The 23,318-nt window shown below is 40.9% G+C and overlaps 1 protein-coding gene across 1 annotated transcript in view; it reads right to left on the reverse strand.

Annotated features, from left to right (window-relative positions):
- The window catches only part of ROR1 (receptor tyrosine kinase like orphan receptor 1), a 458,686-nt gene that overhangs the window by 8,295 nt on the left and 427,073 nt on the right, over positions 1–23,318 (reverse strand). Inside the window, exon 8 of the mRNA XM_066268986.1 lies at positions 10,530–10,741. Coding sequence (XP_066125083.1) covers positions 10,530–10,741 — 212 coding nt within the window. The remainder of the gene's footprint in view (positions 1–10,529; positions 10,742–23,318) is intronic.

Genomic DNA, 23,318 nt, shown 5'->3' on the forward strand with positions numbered 1-23,318 from the left:
ACACCTGTGCAGCAGCCGGCAGGGGCGGTCCCCAGAAAGAACTGCTCAGAGCACAGTTTCAGGGGAACAATTTACACAGTGATTTGCATTTTTTAAAATGCTCAAGTTACTTGGTACAAATGAGTCTTAACTACAGACTCATTTTCAAATTTTACATAAATCCTGAACTAGTTAAAAAATCATAAAAACCTTTAAAGAAGCAGTCAGTAGACTGTACAGTAAAGGCAGGAAATTAGCTGTATTGTTGAGGAACAGATGGTTTACATTACACAAACCCTTTAGGCTAAACTTGTTTAGGTCTGGCATATTGTAAATTATATTTTAGTAATGAAAGTGAAATGACCTCTGCTTGACCTCAAGTGGGGTTTGTCTGTTTGAACCAATGTAGTGGAAAACTATGAAAGAAAATGAAGTCATAAAGTTTTGGCAGTTCAATTTTGGCTCATTTCAAGTTAAGGGGTTATAAATCTGTTTAGTTTCTGTTTGACAAGTATTTGTCATACAGGGATGTACAAAATGTAAAGAAGTGTAAAATACACATGAGGCACGGTGCCAAAGTAAACCCAGTACAAAGGAAGACTGGAATGAACAGGGTCCTGGGCTCCTATCTCTTTATCACTCCCTCCATTAGTTGAATGACAAGATGGGCTCGGTTTATTATATGCTGTAAGGCAATTAAGTACCTTAAAACTGAAACAGGCTTTCAGTTTAAATGTTAACATTTTTACTTCTCAAAGTAAACACACATCTGCCCCAGTGCAGTTTTAAAAATTATATAATTTGGGGTGGGGGGGGGAGAGGAAAAAAATCAAAGTTGATGTAGAAGTGGATCCATTACTCTACACTCCGAGTTCTTCTTCCCTTAGAAATTTCTGTAGAGTAACTGCAGAGAGAGTGTTTTCGAGGTGAATCATTTAGATACGCGTCAGATGTGATTATTACAGTGCTGTCTAAATCACTGATAGAGAGGCCAGGCTGATGTTGGTGGCTTCTTTAACCTAAGTGATGACTACAAACTGGGGACAAGGGAACCTTTTAGATTGATTAACTTTAGATAGGAAAGCAATGAACCATTGGTAGGGTTTAAAAAAAATTCTAATTATACAGAATTACACAGGTGGCAGATGGGTAAGGAGGACAGACTTGAGGACTATCTCTTTCCACCTTTGGGAAGTTACACTTTTGGTGCTAAGACATTTGAAATGACTCCCCTGTGTGACATAGCTTACTACTAACATTCCATTTCCTGCTTACTTGACGTAAGTGATTGCCATAGGAAATAAGGTGAGGATTGTGTGAGGGCTGCCGACATTTGTGTGAAGCGTGGATGCCTGTGCAGGGTATGATAGCTCTACTTTTTGAGTCCAAGTTAAAGAACACACAGACAAAAAGCAGAGCTAAGTTCCCTGGCACAAGAAGCTGGGCTCAATAGCAGGTGGTACAAAGAACTGAGGTTCATATTTATATATCGACCCCACCCTCCCCCTGGCGTCCCTGCAGCTCCTGTACTGGTTCCTATCGACTGCTGCCCTTTTGCAAGTCTCTTGTGCTGCACATTCGCAGATTCAAGCAGGACACAAGTGTCAGCGGAAGAGCAGGTTCCACACAGTAGCATTTGTCCTCGGCCCCATCAGAGGAATCATGGAGCAGATCCTGGCCCTATTGAAACTAGAGGAGTACTTGGGGTAACAGGAGGACATTGCCATGTCCCTTTTCTCTTTGGAAGTAGTTTTCTCTGAGGTTGGTTGCTTGGGGATGTACTTGCTCTCTGAATTTCAAATACTGACCAGCAGATCTACATCAGAGCAGGTATTGCAAACCCCTAGAGAGGGGGAACTTGTTAAAATACACTGTGGTAGGCCTTACTCCCAGAGTTTCTGACTCTGTAGGTCAGAGTGGGTGTTTCTGCCAAGTTCCCAGGAATGAAGATGATCCTAGAATGGAGGCTTCACTTTAAGAGCCACTAGTATATGTGCATATGCCTTTCTGGATCAGACAATTCCTTAGTGATGTGGTGCCTGCCTCCTGCATGAGGCATGACAGCAGCATATCTGAAGAACCTGGTTGAGCAATTCTGACTTATACAACACAGAGAAATTAATATTCTGCTTCAGAAGATGCTTTGGAAATGCCAGCTAGAGAAATATGTAAGATCCATCAACTGATATTTACTGGGTTTATAGGCTGCATGGCTACTGACTTAGCAAGATTCATTGAAATATGAGTCTCTCACTCTATAGCTTGGGCCATGTCATCAGTTTATTCTATTTTCACATGCAGCCAATTGTGTGAGATATATTAAATAGCTGGTTGCATCAATCAGCTGATTCTGTAAATACTATATACAAAAGAGTATCCATACAAAATAGTACTTGAGTTGTGCAAGAACCATGAAAAAAGAGGACAGAGCTCCTATCCTACATGCTTGTCATCGGAGCTTAATAACAGATAGCATGTCTTGAAAATCCAGCCTGTGCCAGACACTGAGATCATAATAACGGCTATGATTTTTTGGAGTGTTTATGTGTTATGCTATAAGTACTTTATACATATTACTCATTTCATCCTCACAACAACCCTATGGAACTGGTCACTATGACCAGTATCCCCATTTTACAGATGGAAAACCCGAGGATCAGGGCAGTTAAGTGATCCCAAAATTAGTAGGTTAGAAATTCAGATTCCAGAGTCTCTCCTGAATGACTACACTACAGTCCCTTGTCTGCTCTCTGGGGGCTTAATGCATTAATTCATTTAATTCCCATCATGATCCTATAAAATTCGTACTTAGATTTCTCCATTCTATGGATCAATAAATTAAGTCATTCCACAGTTTTAAGCAGCTTGCCTAAAAAAGCACAACTATTAAGTGTTGATGCCAAGATTCAAATCCAAAGTTGGAGCATTTTCCTGGGAAGAAGTGGTAGTTTTCGTTGAATCCTCAAAGGATCCACAATGTTAAAAGAATGAAGCCCACTGGTATCAAAGTGGAATGTCTATGTGCAATTGCTCCCTGGTCCCTGATGCTCTAACCTCACTCTGGTTGATTCTCCATTGTCCCTATCAGTTGCCTGGGAGAAGCAAACAAAACTTTTCAACAGCAGCCTTGGCCTGAATTGGGTACGAGAGCTCTAGAGAGCATATGAAATTGAGATTTTTTTTTAGTATCTGGACTTGGCTGTTGACAGGAAACTGTTTGACTCCAAAACCTATTTTTCTTTCTTGTGCATTTTACTGGTTCTTAGATAAACACTGTAAGAATTGTGAAACAATTGACTCCCTTCATAAATGGAAATGATTATATTTTAAAAGCTTAAAGGCCACAACCATTTTATTTTAGGAGGTAATGGACATTTTCAAAGACTGCAGCCGAAGTAAGTGCCTTTTGGCTTATGCAAACAAATTCTAGAGGGAGCTTCAACCAATCGTTTGCCACATTTGCTCAGAGTTCAGTGGCACTTCTCTGGAAGTGATTTAACATCAGAAACAGTTCTTTTCTCTGTAACATAACTTTCTAATAGTTAGTTTGAATGTGTGGTGGTGGCCAGGGTTGATTCTGTGGTGGAGTTATGTTATAATGTCAATGGGAGAGGTTCTTCTAGTCTGCTTGGAAATAGGTGGAACAGATGCCAGTGATTTTAATGTCAGCCTGAGACACCATGTGCTCATAACGTGGGCCTGTGTGTTGCAGTCAGCCTGAAGGTTAGAGCAACAGAGTGACATGGGGAAGAGGCATTCGAGCTCTGGACCTGGGAAGACCTGGGTTCGAGTTCTGGCTCCATCACTTAATGGCTGCATGACTCTGGGCAAACTCAAGCCTCCGTCTTTTCATGCCCCAAATCAGGCTCAAATTAGTACCTACTTCATAAGGTTATTACAAAGTTTTTGTTGAGATAATGCATGTGAAGTACTTTAGCTTATTCATAAGACCCATTTATAATATATCCATCTGTAATACTCCTTCTCTGTATAAGTTTCTACAGACATAGGTTTAAACCAGTGGTAGTCAACCTGGTCCCTACCGCTCAGTAGTGAGCGTTCCAGCTTTCATGGTGGGCGGTAGCAAAGCAACCAAAGTATAAATAAAAAGATAGATTTAACTATAGTAAGTTGTTTTATAAAGATTTCTTCTGCCAAACAGCAAAAATCCGTCATAAAGTACTTGGTAAGTAATTATTATTATATACTTTAACTTGCTGTAACTCTACTTTATAAATTTTATAAAGTAAAGTTACTTCCCTACTTTATAAATCACCATTACTGTGGAACCAGTGGGCAGTTAGAAAGTTTTACTACTAACAGAGATACAAAAGTGGGCAGTAAGTGTAAAAAGGTTGACTACCCCTGGTTTAAAGTGAGGCTCTGTACTGAATAGCCCCCCAGCCCTCACTATCAGACTGTCTCCACCCTGATGGGTGTTTATCCAGGGTGTGAACAGGGTGTGGGGCCATGGATCGATGCAAGCTGGATGGGCACATGGAATACCTGGTGTGATTCCCTGTCCTCTGTCCTCACACCAGTTAAGGCTGTGGGCTGCCAGCTCCTACAGCTTCCCCCTCAACCCATATTAGACTGTGCACAGCATTTTGGTAGTTGGTTAAAAAGTTTGTGGTTGTTTATATTATCACCATAACAAAAATAATAGCAACTTCTAGCTGTTGAGTACTTGTGAGGTGCCAGACACACTATCTTTAAGTGCCAAAGATATCTTTTAGAACAGACTGGTGGTTGCCAGAGGTGGTGGTGGTGGGGAGAGTGGGTAAAATGAGTGAAGGGCATCTAAAGGTGCCAACTTCCAACTATAAAATAAACAAGTCTAGGGAATGTAACGTACAGCATTGGAGACTGTAGTTAATAATACTATACTGCATATTTGAAAGTGGCCAAGAGAGTAAACCTTGAAAGTTCTCATTACAAGAAAATAAAATTTTGTAACTATGTATGGTGACAAATGTTAACTAGACCTGTGGTGATCATTTCATAATACAAACAAATATTGAATCATTATGTTGTACACCTGAAACTAATATAATGTTGTATGTCAATTAAATTTTAATAAAATACTTTTAAAAATAGCTCTTTTAAGTACTATTTTTATCTTTGTTTTATAGGTGAGGAAAAAAAGGTTCAGAAAACTTGCTTAAGATCTCCAGGCCAGTAAATAATGGAGCCAATATTTGTAATCATGTCTTTCTACCTCTACATTCTTGCTCTTTGAAGTATATTCTACTACTTTCCAGAAAGAGACTAAGAAAAAATAATGTGGCTGGAAAGGTAAGTTAGGTCCCGAGAGTACGGATTCTTGGACGCTGGGAGAAAGGATTATATAACTTGAGACTGGTCCTTCTAGCATCATTACATTGAGTGGGAGCTAAAGTGATGCCAGAGATGAAGTCAGCATGAGAGAGAGAAAGAGGACTGGCAGACACCAGAGGATGCTCCCATTCAGGGAATTCAAGGAAGAATGAGGGAAGGAAACTGGAGTAGATAGGAGGAAAGCCAAGAGAAAAAGTATTTCAAGATGGTGGTTAAGAATATCAAATGCTCCGGAGAAATTAAAGAGGAGGAAGACTTGGAAAAGGTCACTGGATGAAATTACATCACTGGAAATTCCAGGGAGGTCCCTGTCAATAGTATGATGAGCTCAGATGCCTGGGGAGACCATGGCTTTAACGGAGTAAATGGGAACGTTACTGAGGACGTTTTAGTGCCAAGTGTGGTGACTGATACTGGGTAAGGGCAGGGGTTTCTAAGGGGGTAGGGGGTTTCTAAGGGGTAGCAGAACACAATAGGCTTTTTAGATGGAAGCATATTGCTAGCAAAATGGACAGACCCAGAGAATATTATCAAGCATCGGTACATTCAGCAACTATACTTTGGCTAGAAAGGAAAAGGAGAGACGGATTGCCTGGAGGTGAAGAGACAGAGAAGGTGGCTAGAGATGAAGTGAAGGCGAGAAATAAAATAGAGCTGCTGCTGCAGCACACAGGCGATATGTTATTGAGTTGTACACTTGAAACCTGTAGGGTTTTATTAGCTGAAGTCACCCCAATACATAGAATAAATAAATAAACGGCTACCAGCTTCAGTAAGCTAGGCAAACCCTGCTTTCCCCCAAATGTTCCTTACATCAGCCAGGAGCTGCAGGTGAAGGACCCACAGGCCTATTCAGGCTTTGGCTGTAGCCAAACTCCCAAACCCCACCCCTGCCCCCAGTCTTTCTTGCCCTTGGTTCTCAAACTCCTCCTCCCTTAACCTCTCTGCATGCCTAAATTCCACGTAGGTGAATCACAGAGGAAAGGACGGGACAGGGCTCCCCCTGTGCTTGGCGGGGAAGCTCCGCCCCCTTTCTAACTCCTAGAGCAGCAGGCTCCCCTGCTTTGTTCCCTTTCCAGAGCACCGGTAAGGGCTGCTCGGTTTTTCAGACATGTGATAGTCGGTAGGGTTCGGGGAGAGAAAGAGATCGGAAAGGAGGGAAGTTAGGGTTTACAGGCTTCTCAGAGGTGGTTCACTTTCCACCGTTCTTTTAAAAAAGCACCCACTCAGATTATAAAATTCATAGTGCTTACTTAGTTCATGTGTCGCTAGAGCACTTGTCAGAGGATTGACGAGATGGAAAAAACAGGAAATGTCCTAATCCCACTAAAGGGCTTCAAATCTCTTGCTGAATAAAATAAAAGGAAAATAAACAGTACTTTACATGGGCCCAGCCTACTGCTTTCTCTGAACAGTGCAGACAATTGAGACCCAGAGAGGCTTCTGGAGGCCACAGGGTAGTTAGAGGGAGAACCAGGGGGAGCGTCTTCATTTCCTGACTGTTCAAGGCTCAGAGTGAGATGCCATTCCCATCGGTCCCCTGGCTTCTTCTCCCCACAGATCAGCAGGAAGCTCGTGCCTCATCAAAAGTTGTAACCATTCACCTCTCTGGTGATCCAGCCAGATCCCGTTAGCCAGTCTGTCTGTGGCAGGCGGCCCATTGTGCCCTCGGAAGGGTATGGATTTCTCATCTCCCGAAGGAGCCGCTTCTTAAGCCAAACTCTCGGGCGCATTTTCGCAGCTCAGCAAGTGGAGAGAGATGGAAACAGATAGTCTAAACCCTGAAGGGCACACTCAGTTGGATAAATAAGAGTCCCAGAGTCTCTGGCGTTTGAACTGGCCAAGAAGAAATAAGAATAAGGCCAGCTTCCATCCTTCATTTCTGTTTCATCCCAGCCTCCAAAGATCCTTTTGATTTTACTCTGGTAGGGTGTTTGTTTTCAAGACTTTTTTTCTCTTTCATTCTTATGCGTGTCCCTTCCTTTTAGATTTTATAGGTACATGTAATATTTATGTGCCAGTGACCTTTCAAAGCAGTTTTAGACATTGGCTGTTTACATTTAGGAATTTTCTTTAAGGTCTACAAAGTCCTTTGTGCTTTTTCCAGGAAAGGCACTCAATAAGAACCAAAACAAATAACTGAAGAACTCAAATTTGATTGGAGCCAAATCTCTTAGGAGAGTAAGGGGGGGGGGGGAGTTCGAGTTTGTTTTTGCCGTTTCCTTTCCCCGCCTCAACCCAGTCAAATCTTGCTCTAGCCACTCCTGCCTCCAATCTGGTTCAGGATTGCTTGTGAGATGTTTGAGGCTAACGCATTAGCCTCGTGTTGGAAAAATCTTGACACTGGGAGATTTTGCAAGGCACACTTCAGAAATGAGCCAGAAACAATGAAAACAATGTTCACTTCACCGCGTCTTTCGGAAAAATTATCCCAGTATATTTTACAGTTGTCTGTATGATCATTGAGGATGGAGGACTGCTTTTGCTCTGGCCAAATTCCACAGGTCCCTGGCAGGCTCAAGACTATCATTGAGGCTTGTAACTGTTGCACAGGCCTCTTAAGGATTTGTCACAAGCCAGGGGGATGCGTGTGGTTTGTGTTCAGCCAAAGCTGACCAAATGGAATCATATTTAGTTGTTTGCCTAGCTTCTTACTCCCTCTCCCTGGTATTAGGAAAAAGTATCATGGGGCTGGGCAAGTGTAAGGGCTTTATCTAGAGTTGAAAAGTCCTATCTTCACATCTTGTCTCTTTTAATTACCAGTTCTTGAACTCTGGGCAAGTTACTTAATCAGCAGCTTGAGTTTTAGTTACCCTACTTGTACAAGACTAATGATAACACCTATTTTCTCTAATAGGTGTGAGATAATGAGTGTAAAAACTCCTTGTATAGCTCTTGACAATTTCTATCAATCAACATATAGGAGCCTTCTCTATTTATGCCACAAAGCTCTCTGAGATCTTTACACAAAAGGCTGCATAAATCCAAAACACAATGGAGATCATGTGTTGCAAAAGAAACATCTACTAAAAATGAAATTGAGGCCCTGGCCGGTTGGCTCAGCGGCAGAGCGTCGGCCTGGCGTGCGGGGGACCCGGGTTCGATTCCGGGCCAGGGCACATAGGAGAAGCGCCCATTTGCTTCTCCACCCCCCCCCCCTTTCCTCTCTGTCTCTCTCTTCCCCTCCCGCAGCCAAGGCTCCATTGGAGCAAAGATGGCCCGGGCGCTGGGGATGGCTCCTTGGCCTCTGCCCCAGGCGCTAGAGTGGCTCTGGTCGCGGCAGAGCGACGCCCCGGAGGGGTAGAGCGTAGCCCCTGGTGGGCGTGCCGGGTGGATCCCGGTCGGGCGCATGCGGGAGTCTGTCTGGCTGTCTCTCCCCGTTTCCAGCTTCGGAAAAAGAAAAAAAAATGAAATTGAGTTGCAGATGGAGGCTAAGCTACACAACTGATAATTTTCCCACATGGAAAATGACTTTTACCCCGGTTCCTGTCCCAGCGATGAGGAGCCCACCTCTCCAGAACAGTGGCTGCTCCATGAAGACTATAACCAAACTGGGTCTCTCTCCCACAGAGAGTTCTGGTGTTTCTAAGGCTACTTAACATTTAGTAACAGAAATGACAGGGCAAGAGTCTCATAGAACAAAGACTACTGCACTAGAAGTTTAAAGTCATGGTACATATAAAAGGTCAAATAAGTGTTCCTTCATGAATGTGTAACAATATTAACCCTTCGTTTTCTTCTACTAACTTTGTAAAGATTAAATGTAAGATTGAAGGACATGCATGATGTAAATGAGTCAGCTAGCAAGCAGCTAGGATATCAAACGAGATGAAACTCCAGCACCACCTGTCCCCCAAGCCACTTAGTGAACGCCCCTATCCGGGGTGTGTGGGGTGTTTTCATGATAAAAATTCACACTTATGAGAACAATAGTTTTGCTTGGAACAGAATACTTAAAATAAATTTTGAGCATTTAAAAAATCTCAAGACCTTAAAAATACATATGACTTTACAATAGAAAAATATTTTAAGCCTTTTTAAATTAAAAAAACTCCAATTGCAAAGCAAAAAATAATCAGATGAGGGCTGTTTGTCAGTTACAATGATGCTACTCTACTTACTAGGTAAAAGGTATTAATTAGCTAATCTGAGTGTGAAGACATTGTTTCCTAAAATTTTGTTAAAGGTGATGCATCTTCTATTTATGAGGGTCAAAAATAATAATATGACCACCAACCCACTGATAAGGTAAGTATTTGTTAACTGAATGAATGAATGAATCAATGAATGTTCCTTTGGAGTTGGAATAAGAAGAAAAGACAGGCTTTTGGATGCAGAATCCTCAGTTATTTAAATGACATCTCTTTGTTGAGAGGCCTGGGACTGAGGTGCTGGCTTTCTGGAAATGGGTGGCCTCTGCTGTAGTTCAGCTCCGAGATGTGGCGTGTGATCCATTTAAGGTCAGAGCCAGTGACCCTGGTTTCCTCACCAGAACCTCAAGCAACCCAAATGCTAAAAGACATGGAGGAAAAACTAAAAGGAAGAGGGTGACTTTAGCACTGAGAGGAGAGGGCTAATGTGGGCTATCATAAAACATTCAAAGATTTTTAGGAAAGACAACATTTCTCTTAAAATACACATATACTAAAGAGAAAGGGACTTAGGTTAGGCCTAACAAGGATATTTTTGTTGTTGTTGTTGTTGTGGTGGTGGTGGTGGTGGTGGTGGTAAAAGACACATAAAATGTGCCATTTTTAAGTGTACAATACAGTGGTGATAAGTACATATATGTGGTAGGGCCATCAAAAGGCTGACAGTGACGTTAGTGGAGAATGTTGGGTCTCTCTCTTTCTCTCTCTCTCTTCACCTCTTTCAGTTAGATTGGAAGAGTATGGATTTTCCTTCTTGGCAATTCTGAAAAATAGTTCACATTCTCAGTCCTGATGGGCCGGCAGAGATGACTTCCTAAGGAAGATTCCCTCAGGCCCTGCTCTGCAGTAAGGCAACGTTGTGGCCCAACGCTGGAATGGACACACTGAAGAAAGTATGTCCAGCTCGCTTGGACCAAGTTAGAGAGGCGTGGTTATCTGACAACACCATCGAGCACTTGTCAAGCTGATTTTGTAGCATTTGATTTCTAAACTGGGGAGGGTAACAAGGGCACTGGAACCACAGCTGACAGGATAGGTGCAGCTGTGCACGGCTCCTCTTACCTTGGGCTTGTAGGCATTCAGCATTGACATCTCCACGTTCTGACCTCTGACGTGTTTCGGCTGCCTCTGGACAGGCGGGGACGATGACTTCTGGTTATTGCGGCAGACGCAGATGAAGAAGAAGAGCAAAGCAATGGCCAGTGGGATGGCCACGCTGGGCACCAGTATGTACAGGATTTCCATTTTATTCTTTTCCTTGGAATCCTTTGAATCTGGGTGCAGAAGTAAAAAAGAACAAAAGTTATACGAGTTCAAATACCAAGTATAATATTACATCGCAGAGTTTAAAATAACCTCCTATTCTTTTATACACACAAGTCTACTGAGAGAGAGAAAAAAAGAATCATTGCTTATTCCAATTTGTTTCTATCAAACCTTCAGCATAATTTATTGAAGTTTAAAAGTTTAAAATTCAAATGTTTAAAAATTGCAGAGGCAAATTATAAAGACTTCGCATGCGTGTGGGTTCCTCTCTGATGTTGCCTCTCTTTAGCGGCAGACCTGCATTTCTCTAACACCTTGAAAGTTAAACGCCATGTGAATGGACTGTATACATCCAAGAGCATTAATGTGGACCACAGGGCTCTTCTTCCATTGGCCGCCAGCCCAGATCAAACACCACAACCTAATGTTTCAGAAATCATGCCATTGTCTGGGCTTGTTTGGACATACAGGGCCATCCTGCATCTTCCAAAATCAACATCACTAAAGAATCCTGGCCCCAGTGTCCACAAACCCACTGTCCTGAGAATATGGGGACCCGAAGTCAAAGCCAGCTCAGTCTCTGATGAGCTGTGTGACCCTGAACAAATCATTCACCTCTCTGGGCCTCTCTGTCCCTCATCCACCAAAGTCAAGTATTTATTTTGAATAATGTCTATAATTCTCTCCAGCACAGCACCACTATATAACCTGATACTTTTTTGAAACTCAAGAATTCTTCTTAAATGGTTTCATATGAACCCAGTAATAATGAGTGCTAACACTTTAAAGTGTATTTCTGAAATCGTATACATCCACTGTACCTACCATTGTGTAGAAAAAATATAATGCATATAAAGGGCCTCGGGTACACATTTCTTTTTATCAGTTTGAGTCTGGCCTTCAAAACTAAGTACTTTGGGCATATAATATCACTAATGAATTGTCTGACTGGGAAAAGAAAAAAGAATTGCAGGATGGTATTTAGAAGGATTGCATAATAAGACATGCCCCAATCACCAATAACCCCATCAGCTACCTTGCTTTAAGAAAATCCAAAGTGTGAAAATTCAGATTGACACAAACTGCAGAGATGATTATTTACTTAACAAAAGAATTCACCATGCATCCATTCACTCATCCTTCCGCTTGTGCAGTAAGGAAGTCAATAAACAAATGCAACTACTGACAAGCACTATTCGAGGGTCCGGGAATATAACAATAAAGACATGTCCTTTGCCCTGAAGGAGCTCACAGTCCAGTATGGAAAAAAGAGAAAAGATAATTACAATATGTTGTTGGAAATGCTATAAGGGAAGTATGAATATGGTGGTGAAGGGACCCAAAGAGTCCCTTTAAATAGTGAGCTTCCCCAGTACATGTAAATGGGAATATACTACACATAGTTTCTACTTGCATATACCTTCTTGGGAACCTATGGTTCAGAGAGATAGAGCAGTTAGTAATCCTGTTAACTTCTCCCCACATAAATAGACTCAAGACAAGAAGTTACAAAGGGCTACTCAAATCTGGGTGATGGGACTGTGCTCTATGGGTTAACCCACAGATGGGTTTGGGGAGGGCTAAAATCTGCTTATTGACTATAATAAAAATGTTTTAATATTTATTGAATAATTTCTACTAGCACAAAATCATTAGCTCCCATCACTAATAGGGGCCAGGTACTGTTCTAAGCATCTTCCATTAACTCATTCATTTTATCCTCATAACCAACCCAGGAGGTAGGTGCTATCCTTGTCTTCATTTTTACAGGTGAGGAAGCTGAGGAGAGCGTTTCAGTAACTTGCCCAAGGACACACAGCTAGCAATTCAAAAGCGGGGACTCCTCCTCTCTTGGTCTTGCTTCATACCCGCTGCTCTAACTACTATACCACGTTGCCAGTCATTTGAGAGTGGCTGTTTTGCACCTATTTTATCATAGTAGGATTTCTCTTGTTCCATGCAAGTAGGAGGAATGAGGGCGATCTGAAATGTGGGGAATAACACTGAAGCTTAGCCACATGTGCTACTTTTGAACTCCCTACTTTCTATGCCATGGCAGGTGAACATATAACCCAGGTACCTCTGGGAGGCCATTCTAGTCTTTGGAACTAGGTCTCAAGTTCTTTCATAACAACTGTGTCTGCCTGCCTGTGGCTGGGCAGACAGAAAGAAATCACATGGAAGAGTGTCTATCAGATAGACAGACAGACAGATAAATCTCTACCATCTATCCATGGATCCATTGATCCATCAATCCACCCACTTTAGAAATACTGTGGCTGCATAAAGGAAGTGTACAGTTTAGCGTCAGAAATTCTGAAGACTGCCTCTGTCATCCTCTATGTAACCTTCCGCAGGCACCTAGCCTCTCCGAGCAAACTCATCTGTACAGTGGGAAGGCTAATAACTATTTCATAGAATTCCTACAAACAATAAATGAAATTAACATGGTAAGTGTCTATTCTAGTACCTGTTACACATCAATCACTCAGTATTTACCCCTTACCCTTAGAGTAGGAAAGGATTCAGGGATAAAAGCTTACGCTGGGAATTCTAAATAAACCTTAAGCAAGAAACAGTCTCTCTGACCTCCCATTGCCTTAGTTATTCAGTTTTATTTGGTTCACAGGAGAGATAATGTTCATGAAGAACCTGGGAAAATTGAAAACTGCCATACAATTGTTGGATGCTCTGATTATTATTAACATTATACAACACTTTCATATTTCTCAGTACCATAAGGGGGGAAATCTCTCTTGTTATTCTTGGATTTTCAGTGAAATCATTATGAGGGTAACGATTACAAAAGGAATGAGGCTCATTTTGTACTAACCCAACGCTAGTCATTTTTCTGGCTTGGATTTTCGACAACAAGAGAAAGCAGGGCTTTCACCTGTCTGGCAAACAAAGGAGCCTACCCTGTACATTCCGTATCAGATTATTCACAGAACGCCTTTGATTGTAAATGAGAAGTCTGGGACAAATCCCCCTGTAGGTCTGCAGGAGAACAAACTTCAAGAAGCTAAATCTTTTAAACTCGGTCAAACTTGGCTCCTTCAGATTACACTGAGGATATGCAAATAAGCCCCGTGTCTTTTTGCCAAGGGAAATAATCAAGCAGAACAAAACGGTCAGGTTGAAAGTGACAGAAAGCAACTTCAGGACTATTGTAAACCTGCCATACAACAGGCCTTCTTTCCCACACAGCAATCTGCATTTCGCCAGAGGGGAGTCAATGTCTGTCTCAAAGAGCTTTATAGAAAAACAGTTCTCAGAACAACCAACATTACTCCTGGAAAATTAGAAAACTTAACATTTGCCCAAGATCTTTTGGATGTCCTAGCACTTTCATTCATCAATTTAACTCTGGGCTTGGTATTATATTGATTTTGTACCTAGAGAAATTGAGGCTGAGAAAGAATAAATAATTTGACAAAGCTAGAGAGAGGGAATGCAAGCCTATCTGCCCTCACCACTTCCATGCTTTCTGTGTTAAATTACTAATAAAAGTTAAAATACTATATGGAATTGTTTTTCATCAACTCCTTAAGAGTCTAAGTTTCCCTCTCAATGAGGGCTAATATCCAGCAGAGATCATATTATTAAAAACAATCACATTCGTTAGAACAATGGACATTATTCTTACTGTGCACTTTAAAGGGAAATGGACACCTCAAAGGGCATGGCAAAGAAAAGTGGGTCGGTAAAGATTTTTAATACTTTAGAATAACTGTTTAGAAGTTAAATGCACATATTAGTTACATCAAGTTAAATGCTTGGGATTTTTGAAACCAACAATTTAGTCTGGATCACATGATTAATTTCCTTTTAAAAATCAATTTGGTATCGCAGTTCACATCTGACATTCCTGTTTTATTTTTACAATGATATTCAATACTTTGACTAGTAATTCAATATAATAGAGAAAATACTCCTTTCTAATCCTGGGTTTATAGCAAGGTACCCACGATTTCTCATTCAAGTGGTACTTTTATACAATGAAACATCATCAGGGATATTACTTTTGAGTTAAAACAACAAAATGCTCAGATCTGCAAGACAGCAAAAGTGGAAAGAAATCTCACAGAACCTTAGGATTCAAAGGAAATTAAATAAATTAAATTATGATCTTGTCAGAAAAAAAATTAAAACCCCAAAAAAGCAAATAGGAATTGCTACAATTTTGTATTTGGAAACTATAAAATAAGCAGGTCTATAGCAGATAGGGGCTGGAGCGGTATTTAAGCATATATGCCTGGAAGCCAGAGGAGAAACCGTGGTCATGAGGCCTTTGCCGGCACGCTGGGCCCAGCCATCTGTTCTCTTGACTAACTGATGGAAATATTAAGTAGGTGATCTATTGCCTTACGTGTTCTCAAGTGAATACTTAAAATAAGACTCTGATAGGCCAAATAAAGTGATTAAAATGTTTCTCTTCAGAAAATGTTTTAACCACAATAACTAGGGGACAATAACCCATTTGTAAACACTTGAGAAAAATCTCAGTAACTGGAATCCACCCGAGTTCACTAAAAGTTTGTGCAAATTCTCAGGACTTCAGTTTTCACCTCTATAAAAGGAATGAGTTGGGCTAATCTTTTCTTTTTAATTTAAATACTTTAAAGTATGGTAAATGCACCTAGTGAAACTTAGCATCCTAACTAATTTTAAGCATCTAGTGGTGTTACATATATTCATATCATTATACAACAGATCTCCAGGACTTTCTCATGTTGTAAAACTGGATTCCTATACTCATTGAACAACTCCCCATTTCCCCCTTCTCCCAGCCCCTGGCAACCATTACTCTACTCTCTGTTTCTCTAAAGTGGATTAGTTTAGATACCCTTAGATAAATGAAATCAAATAGTATTTGTTTATGACTGGCTTATTTCACTAAGTATGATGTTCTCAAAGGTTATCCATTTTGTTGCATGTGACAGGATTTCCTTGGTTACACGTTGAATAATACCATATTTCTTTATCTGTTTGTCTACTGATGTCATTTGGCTTGCTTCCGCATCTGAGCTATTGTGAGTAATGCTGAACATGGTAGAGCAAATACCTCTTTGAGATTTTGCTTTCAGTTCTACATTTTTTAAAATTTGTTGATTTGAGAGAGACAGAGAGATTGATTTGTTGTTCCACTTATTTATGCATTCATTGGTTGATTCCTATACATGGCCTCACTGGGGATCAAACCTGCAACCTTGATGTATCAGGATGGTGCTCTACCAACTGAGCTACCTGGCCAGTGTGACTTTCAGTTCCTTTGAAGTGATATGGCTGGATCATCTGTTAGTTCTATTTTTAATTTTTTGAAGGACATTCATATAGTTTTCTATAGTGCCTACCCCATTTTGCCTTCCCATCAATAGTGCAAAATGGTTCTAATTTCTCTACAGCTTTGCTAACACTTGTTATTTTCTATTTTTTGGATAGTGTCCAGCCAAATGGGGGTGAGATGATATTTCATTGTGGTTTTGTTTTTCATTTCTTTAATGACTAGTGGTATTGAACATCTTCTCATATGCTCATTTGTATATCTTCTTTGAAGAAATGTCTGTTTAAGATCTTTTCCCACTTTTTTAACTGGGCTTATCTTCAATAGGTTTATTAAATTAAATCTTTTTCATTTTCATTTTTGACAGGATTACCACATTTAAACTAGAAAAACATTTGATCAAGTGATTATCCTTATGGACAAAAGATGAAAGGCAAGATAACATTAGATGAATTTGTAATTCACCATATGCCTGTACCCTGATAGTTTTAATCAGCAAATCGCATCAAATTCTAGAGCTCTGTGCTTGGAGAAACCTGTCTGTTTAACATTATCATCAGCTACTTGATGATGACGTTTTCAACTTGAAAATGGCCTGAATCTAGGAAAGATAGCTGATTACAGAAAGAATCCTACACTACAGGCTAAAATAATAACCTAAAATGAACAGTTAAAATTCTACAAATAAATATTATAGGTTGCAGTTAGGTTAAGGACCTTACCTAGAGAAGTCCATAATTAAGCAAACCAAATTAAAGCAAGAAAAGAAAATACTATTAAGTTTTAGTAATGACTTGAAGGTTCAGTTGGACTGAGCAATATCATGGTGAAATGGCTCAAAATACTTGTCATATCTGGCACTTAGAGCAACAAAATACCCTTCACTGGCAATACTGAGTCATGATCAAGAGCATCGTGGTTCTCTTCCCAGTGTTCTGGTAAAAATGCACCAACAGATGTCTTCTACTCTAAGAATTACGTTCTTTAAGGTCTTTGAAGAAGCAAGAAGCATCCCGAGAAGGAGGTGAATGGTAAGGAAAGACTAGAGAAGCTACATGCTCTTTAGATCAAAGAAAAAGCCAAATGGAGAGTGTGTAGATGTCTTCAAATTTGGATGAGAAATGACACCAAAGGTTACAAATTAGATACAGGACATAGACTTGTTCCTTATTAGTTGTTTGTTTTATTTTTAATTAGTGGTCAACTTTTTTTTTTTTTTTTTTAATATCAGGAGATTTTACATACAAGTTTTAGTTTTTCACTTACAAAGGCAGGTTTAGAGTAGTGGGAGCCATCCTATAACCACTGTGGGCAGAGAGATGGCCCTGTCTTTGGAGGTCTCTGGAGATGTTCAAGCAAAGGTTGGATGACATCTATGGTTTCTCCCAAGGTTTTCTAGTTTTATAAACTGAGTTGACATACCTTATTTTTGACTCTCTTATATAGCAACTGATGTAAAGCCGGCAATGACTATTGTCCCAGAGTGTCCTCAGCTCACCAGATCCAGTTTCAGTCCTTGTCTCTCCAGCCCCATGCTGCAGCTGACCTCAATGTGTCGAACAGTATTAATGGATACCCTGTCCTCTGACTTCCAGTTAGGTTCAGCCAATGGGCAGCATTAGCAGAATAAAAAGAGCTGTCCAGGGCAAGCAGAGAGTATAGCTGATGTGCCTGTGCCCATGACTCCCTCCTGGCTGGACCGCAGCATGCGCTGGACCGCTCTCTCTCTCTCCAGTTTCAACTACGGGGTAACTGATCATGCCCTTGACCTTCCAGGCTCGGGGTGGTAATGCCTCCCATGCCTGCTTGCTTGGCATCTGTACCTTATTGGTTTTCTCTAATTCTCCTACCACTTTAAATAGTCTCTTTAGAAAATTCTCCTAGGATGTTTGCTTGTGCCTTTAGCTTCCTGCCAGAAACTTGACTGATACAAAGCCAATAGCAACAATCCCTGTGGTATTATATCAGAGTTCTGTCACCAAAGGATTGATATGACAAGGAATACTTCCTGTTGACACAGTGGTTGACCCAAATTGCTGAGAGCTTCCAAAAGCTTACTGCTAGAGCAGCCGACACACTGGGTAAGGCCTCAATACGTACTGGGGGCCATGAATAAAAAGGCTTTGAGAGAATTATTTTATGGTTAAAAATGTTTAGGGAACATGACTTAGTTATAAGTTTTGGGTAACTATTGTTCTTTACTTTGTTGTAAATGTATAAAGACTGGAGACCAAAGTACATCTTGAAAAATCTCTGTAGTATAAAAATAACTCTTCCGGAAAGCTTCAAACTATACAAAGCCATGCTCTATTCCTTCCTCATCGCTCCCCACCCCATCATCCAATTCACTGTAATGTTCAATTTTGGTTTGAAGAAATGGCTGAAAGACAAATTGCCTTACAACAGGTCTTCTATGAAATATGGGAGAAGGCTGCTGACAGAGCGAGTTAAAAACTGCAGTGCTCGCAATCTGGAAAACATCTGCCTTGCCCTGGACTGTAAACCACTGCGTTGTAGAAAATGGTTTGTGACACAGCAGAATGCAGGGTGGGTGTTCGTAAGATTATGGGACAAGTCAGGGCTATTCAGGCACAGAACTGGGCAGCATGCCCTTTGGCAAACGATTGTAAGGCAGGGACTTAAAAGGAAATATCAATACAAAAGCAACAGGCCAGGTACAGAACTCCCAAATGGAGCCAAATGGTTCACTACTTTTCTTATCAATGGGTACTCCTCAGGGAAGCTGGTTGAGAAGTCAACACAACACCACTGCTTAGAAATTCCAGTTTGGTAGAGACAGAAACCTTTCCTTAGAGGTAGCTCAGACACACTAGCCCAGCTAGCGGAAGAAATGTGGCCTCAAGACTTGATCTAGAGTAAAATGAAGGGCCAAGGTTTAAAAATAAAAACACCAAGCCAATAGAGGTTCTGTTTCCCCATGTAAATCAAGAAAGAAACAAATAAGGGATTTCAATTAGTGGGAGAGAGAGAAGGAACATGTCACGTGGTAGAATACAGCCAAAATGAAATCGCCAGATCACTGCCAAAGGAGACCTCGGGGAAACAGACATTTTCCATAGCTTCGTCCCCACAGCTGTGGAGAGAAGCAACGATAAGGGCTCCAGTGAAACGGTGAACCTGGGGGTGTGCCTAGGTGCCAGTTGGAAAGAATATAGGCAAATGTTTCTTTTTCTACTTAGTTTCCACCCAGCCCGCAGTATTTGGCTTGGAAGGGGGCCACAGTGACTAGAGGTGAAAGTGTAGTGAATGAAGGTTTGCAGGCAGGATCTCAGGGAAGATGGCCAAGTCTGAGGACCGGGGACCTGGGCTGCTGGGAAGGGAGGAGCGCTGGGACTTAACGGGAACAGGGCAAAGACGCCAGCCTGGGCGGAGCTGCCGGGGGAACTGGTCCATATCAGGGCTGAGAGCGGACGGGGCACCCTGGGGTCTTTCAGAGTGGAGGTCTCTGTGGAGGAGGGGCATTCCATTCCTGAACCTGAGGAGCTGCAAAGAGGACTGTCACTGGACAGCATCTCAGAGACCTAGAGACTTCACAACAATCCAAAGAAAGAGAAAAGTGACAAAGGAATGGTTATTCCTCTGAATAGTCGAGAAGGTTTTCCTTTAAGTACTTGTGGCATGATGGACAGAGGTCGAGACCTAGAGTCCTGTGGACCTGCTTTGAATCTTGGCTTTAGTAAAAACAACATTGCCTCGGTTTCTCCATCAGTAAAATGGAGATGATGCCTTTATCCTGTGGTTAATATGAGGATCAACTAATTCAACATATTTTACTGAGCACCAGTTCATTCATGGGCCAGGGGCTGGTGTAAAGAACTATCAAAAAACAGCATCCATCATTAAAATGCACAGCACATAACAGAAGCACACATAAATGCTAGGAACTACACAATGATGCTCAATGCGATTCATATGTTTTCATCTGATTCTTCTACTAGATTGTAAGCTACATGAGGGTATGGTCTGATCTTCATGTTCACAAAGTCTGATGCACAGTAGAAGCTCAATATACACTGTTTTCAGTGAGTGGCTGACTGAATAAATAATTAAGCACTCTAATTGTTAGATGCCTGGGATAGGAAAGAAAAGACAGGAAGGCTAGAGGTCAGGTGTTGCCCAAACTATCTTCTCTTCTTTCACTTTCTCCGAGCGCAGCCTGGGGACATGCACATGCTCCTCACCAAGCCAGTTCCCAGAAGCTACAGCAGACATCTTTGGTTGTGTTTAATTTTACATTGAGTCTTAGAGTGAAATTTCAAAGATTAAACAATCTGTGGCAGACTGTTCGGAAGTGCCTTTATTCTAGAAGCTATACCAAATGCTCACATCCTGCGCTTACTTAGGCCTATACTTTGTTTAGCCTTACTAAGTTGAAACAAAAACAAAAGCCATCAGTAGGAAAATGAGAAATCCCATGGAGATTTTGCAATCATCCTTAACTTTGATTTAACTAAAGAATACAGGAACATTTTCATGAAACTCCGTGCCATTTGGGAGGGAGATGGGAACGGACTCATTCAAATCCGCCCCACAAGCTTATAACTCATTGTTAAATGAAAAGTTACTCTCAATATTTGTTACCTATCTCGATCCATCCATCTATCTATCTATCTATCTATCTATCTATCTATCTATCTATCTATCTATCTAAACATACACACACTAACATACATACATATATCATAGAGTTTAAAAGAGTGGTTACAGATATGAGTACTGGATCCACTTCTTATTAACCATGTGGCCATAGACAAGGTACTTAAGTCTCAGTTTTCTTTTCTTGGGTAGAATAAAACCCAACCTGTAGCATTATAGCATTAGTATACATAAGATAATGCATAAAAACCTCTCAGCATTGTATTTCGCTCACTGTAAGCTCTTAATAAATATTAATTGCTGTTGGATAATATTGCTATTCTGTAATCTAAACTGTATAATTTATGCAGTATATATAATATACTATATTCTATAGTGTAAACTGTATAATTCCTATCCAGCCTTAGGGTTCTTCAACCATGGCGCTGTTGACATTTGGGCTGGAGAATTCTGTGGGTTGTTCTGTGCATCCAGGGATGTTCAGCAGCATTCCTGGCCTCCACCCAACAGATGCCAACCCCACCCAGTTGTAACGATCAACATACCTCCAGACATTTCCCCCATCAAGAATCACTGGTATAGAAGAAAGAGCAGTGAGTGGCCCTAGAGGTCAGAGACCTAATTTCTATGAACTAGTTTGTTATCTTGGGTAAGTCCTACCACTTCCCTGGGCCTTGGTTTTCTTGTATTTCTATTAAAATACAGCAGAAGTTCCGACTTTATCTTTCACGACTTTTGTAAGGATGAAATGAGGAAAAAAGTCAAATGCTCTAAAGAAGCGTTATAAAGTAGGATTGTATTATGACTATTTTGTCAGAGGTTGGCTGTTGAGGGGCAAATCCAATAAGCCTCGTCTGGGAGCAACAGCCCACACTGACCTGCTCTCCTCTTTTGTTCTCAGCCCGGGGGCCACGGCCTCCCTGTGCCTTTAATGAATGTATTTGTGGCTTGGCCTGAAGAATTTAAGAGGAACTGTTTTCTTTCAAAATGAAATAAAAATGTTCTTTTTTATATAAAAAAAATTATTACTGTAAGTGGTGAAAACTGCCTTGTCATCTCTGGATTTAACTTTCATCTAAATTTATCTCTCAGACGACTAGAATTCACCAGGCTTTAGAATGTTAACTGTGTCCTCCGTAGATTGATATTCCGAAAGAAATGTTCTGAAGGTTTCCAACATCACTGCACTGATTAGTACTATAATAACACACCAAGTAATACTATGATAAACTTCTTCATCAGCAAGGGAATACTTTTTTCACGTTATATCATATTACAGAAATTGGTATACTGGAATCCTGAGGTTGAGCCTGCTGTCTTTCTTTTATTTATTTCTGAAAAATCTTTAAATGGGTGGTAGTAGAGAGTCTGGGCAAAAGAGCACGAGCTTTGAGTTTGGTTAGAGCCTACGTGGATAGAATATGGTTCAAGGTCCAGTCACATCAGCTGTGTAATTTATGCAAGTCTTTCAGTCCTTCTGAATCACAACGGACTATGTTAATAACACCTACCACACGGGATGGTTATGAGTTTTAAAAGGGGTGGATACATAAACAAGGAGCATCATGTATGCACGTGGTAGGTGGTTTTTCTTTTTTTAAAGACTTTATTTATTTTAGAGAAGATAGGGAGAGAGAGAGTGGGAGAGAGAGAGAGAGAGAGAAGGGAGAAGGAGCAGAAAGCATCAACTACCATATGTGCCTTGACCAGGCAAGCCCAGGGTTTCAAACTGGTGACCCCAGCATTCTAGGTCGATGCTTTACCCACTGCGCCACCACAGGTCAGGCATGGTAGGTGTTTTATAGATATAGGTGATCTTTCTCTTTCTGTCCACAATCTGAAAAACGGTTCATGGATTCCTTTAATATGTTTGGTCTGATTGCTTTCAGGAAGGCCGTTGGAATGAAAATCAATACTTCTTCAGTATAGAATTTTGACTTAAACAAATTGTAATAGAGCTTGAGTCAGATTATCAACACATCATTTACTTTATGAGCAAATCACCTCCCTAGTTGGAAATTCAGGGTCAGAAGTCACCTCAAGGATAATTGCATTCACCCAGAGTGGAGTGAACAATGTGTTTCTTCTTTAAAATAAGGCATTTGGTCTCCTTAAGAACACACATCAGTATCCTGAGTTAGCACTGCAGAGTAGTGGGAAAACAGGCTTGGATTAGCTAGCTGGGTGACTTTGGAGTTCTCTGAGCCTCAGTTTCTTTATCAGCAAAGGTTAATACCTATCACAGTGGGAGGGTGAGCTAAATAAAACCTGTGAAAACCCCAAGCAGCGTGTCTGGCACATGCAAAGTGCTCAGTAATGTTGCTTTCATCCTTGGCTCTCCTGTAGAGCTTCGTACATTACCTGGTTTAAAATAAGGATGGGGCAACCAAGTAAATCACTGTAAGTCTATATTTTATTTTTATCCCTTTCCTATTAATGCTGTGTATAGCATGCAGAAACAGTCATAAATTGAGAACCATTGAAAAATACAGGATAGTTTACTTTGAAGTTTCCAATGGTGACTCTGAAAGAGTTAACTTCATAATTTGTTCTTCATGCTACATGTGAAGGCATTTTAAAGCCCAGCAAGACAAAAGGGGTCTGGTCACCTCTTTCTCAAACTTGGCATGTTTAACAATCCATAAAACCATTTTGCAGGAGAAGACAATATGGTAACAAGTAAC

The sequence above is a fragment of the Saccopteryx bilineata genome, chromosome 3 (genome assembly GCF_036850765.1).
Source record: "Saccopteryx bilineata isolate mSacBil1 chromosome 3, mSacBil1_pri_phased_curated, whole genome shotgun sequence".
Lineage (NCBI taxonomy): Eukaryota > Metazoa > Chordata > Mammalia > Chiroptera > Emballonuridae > Saccopteryx > Saccopteryx bilineata.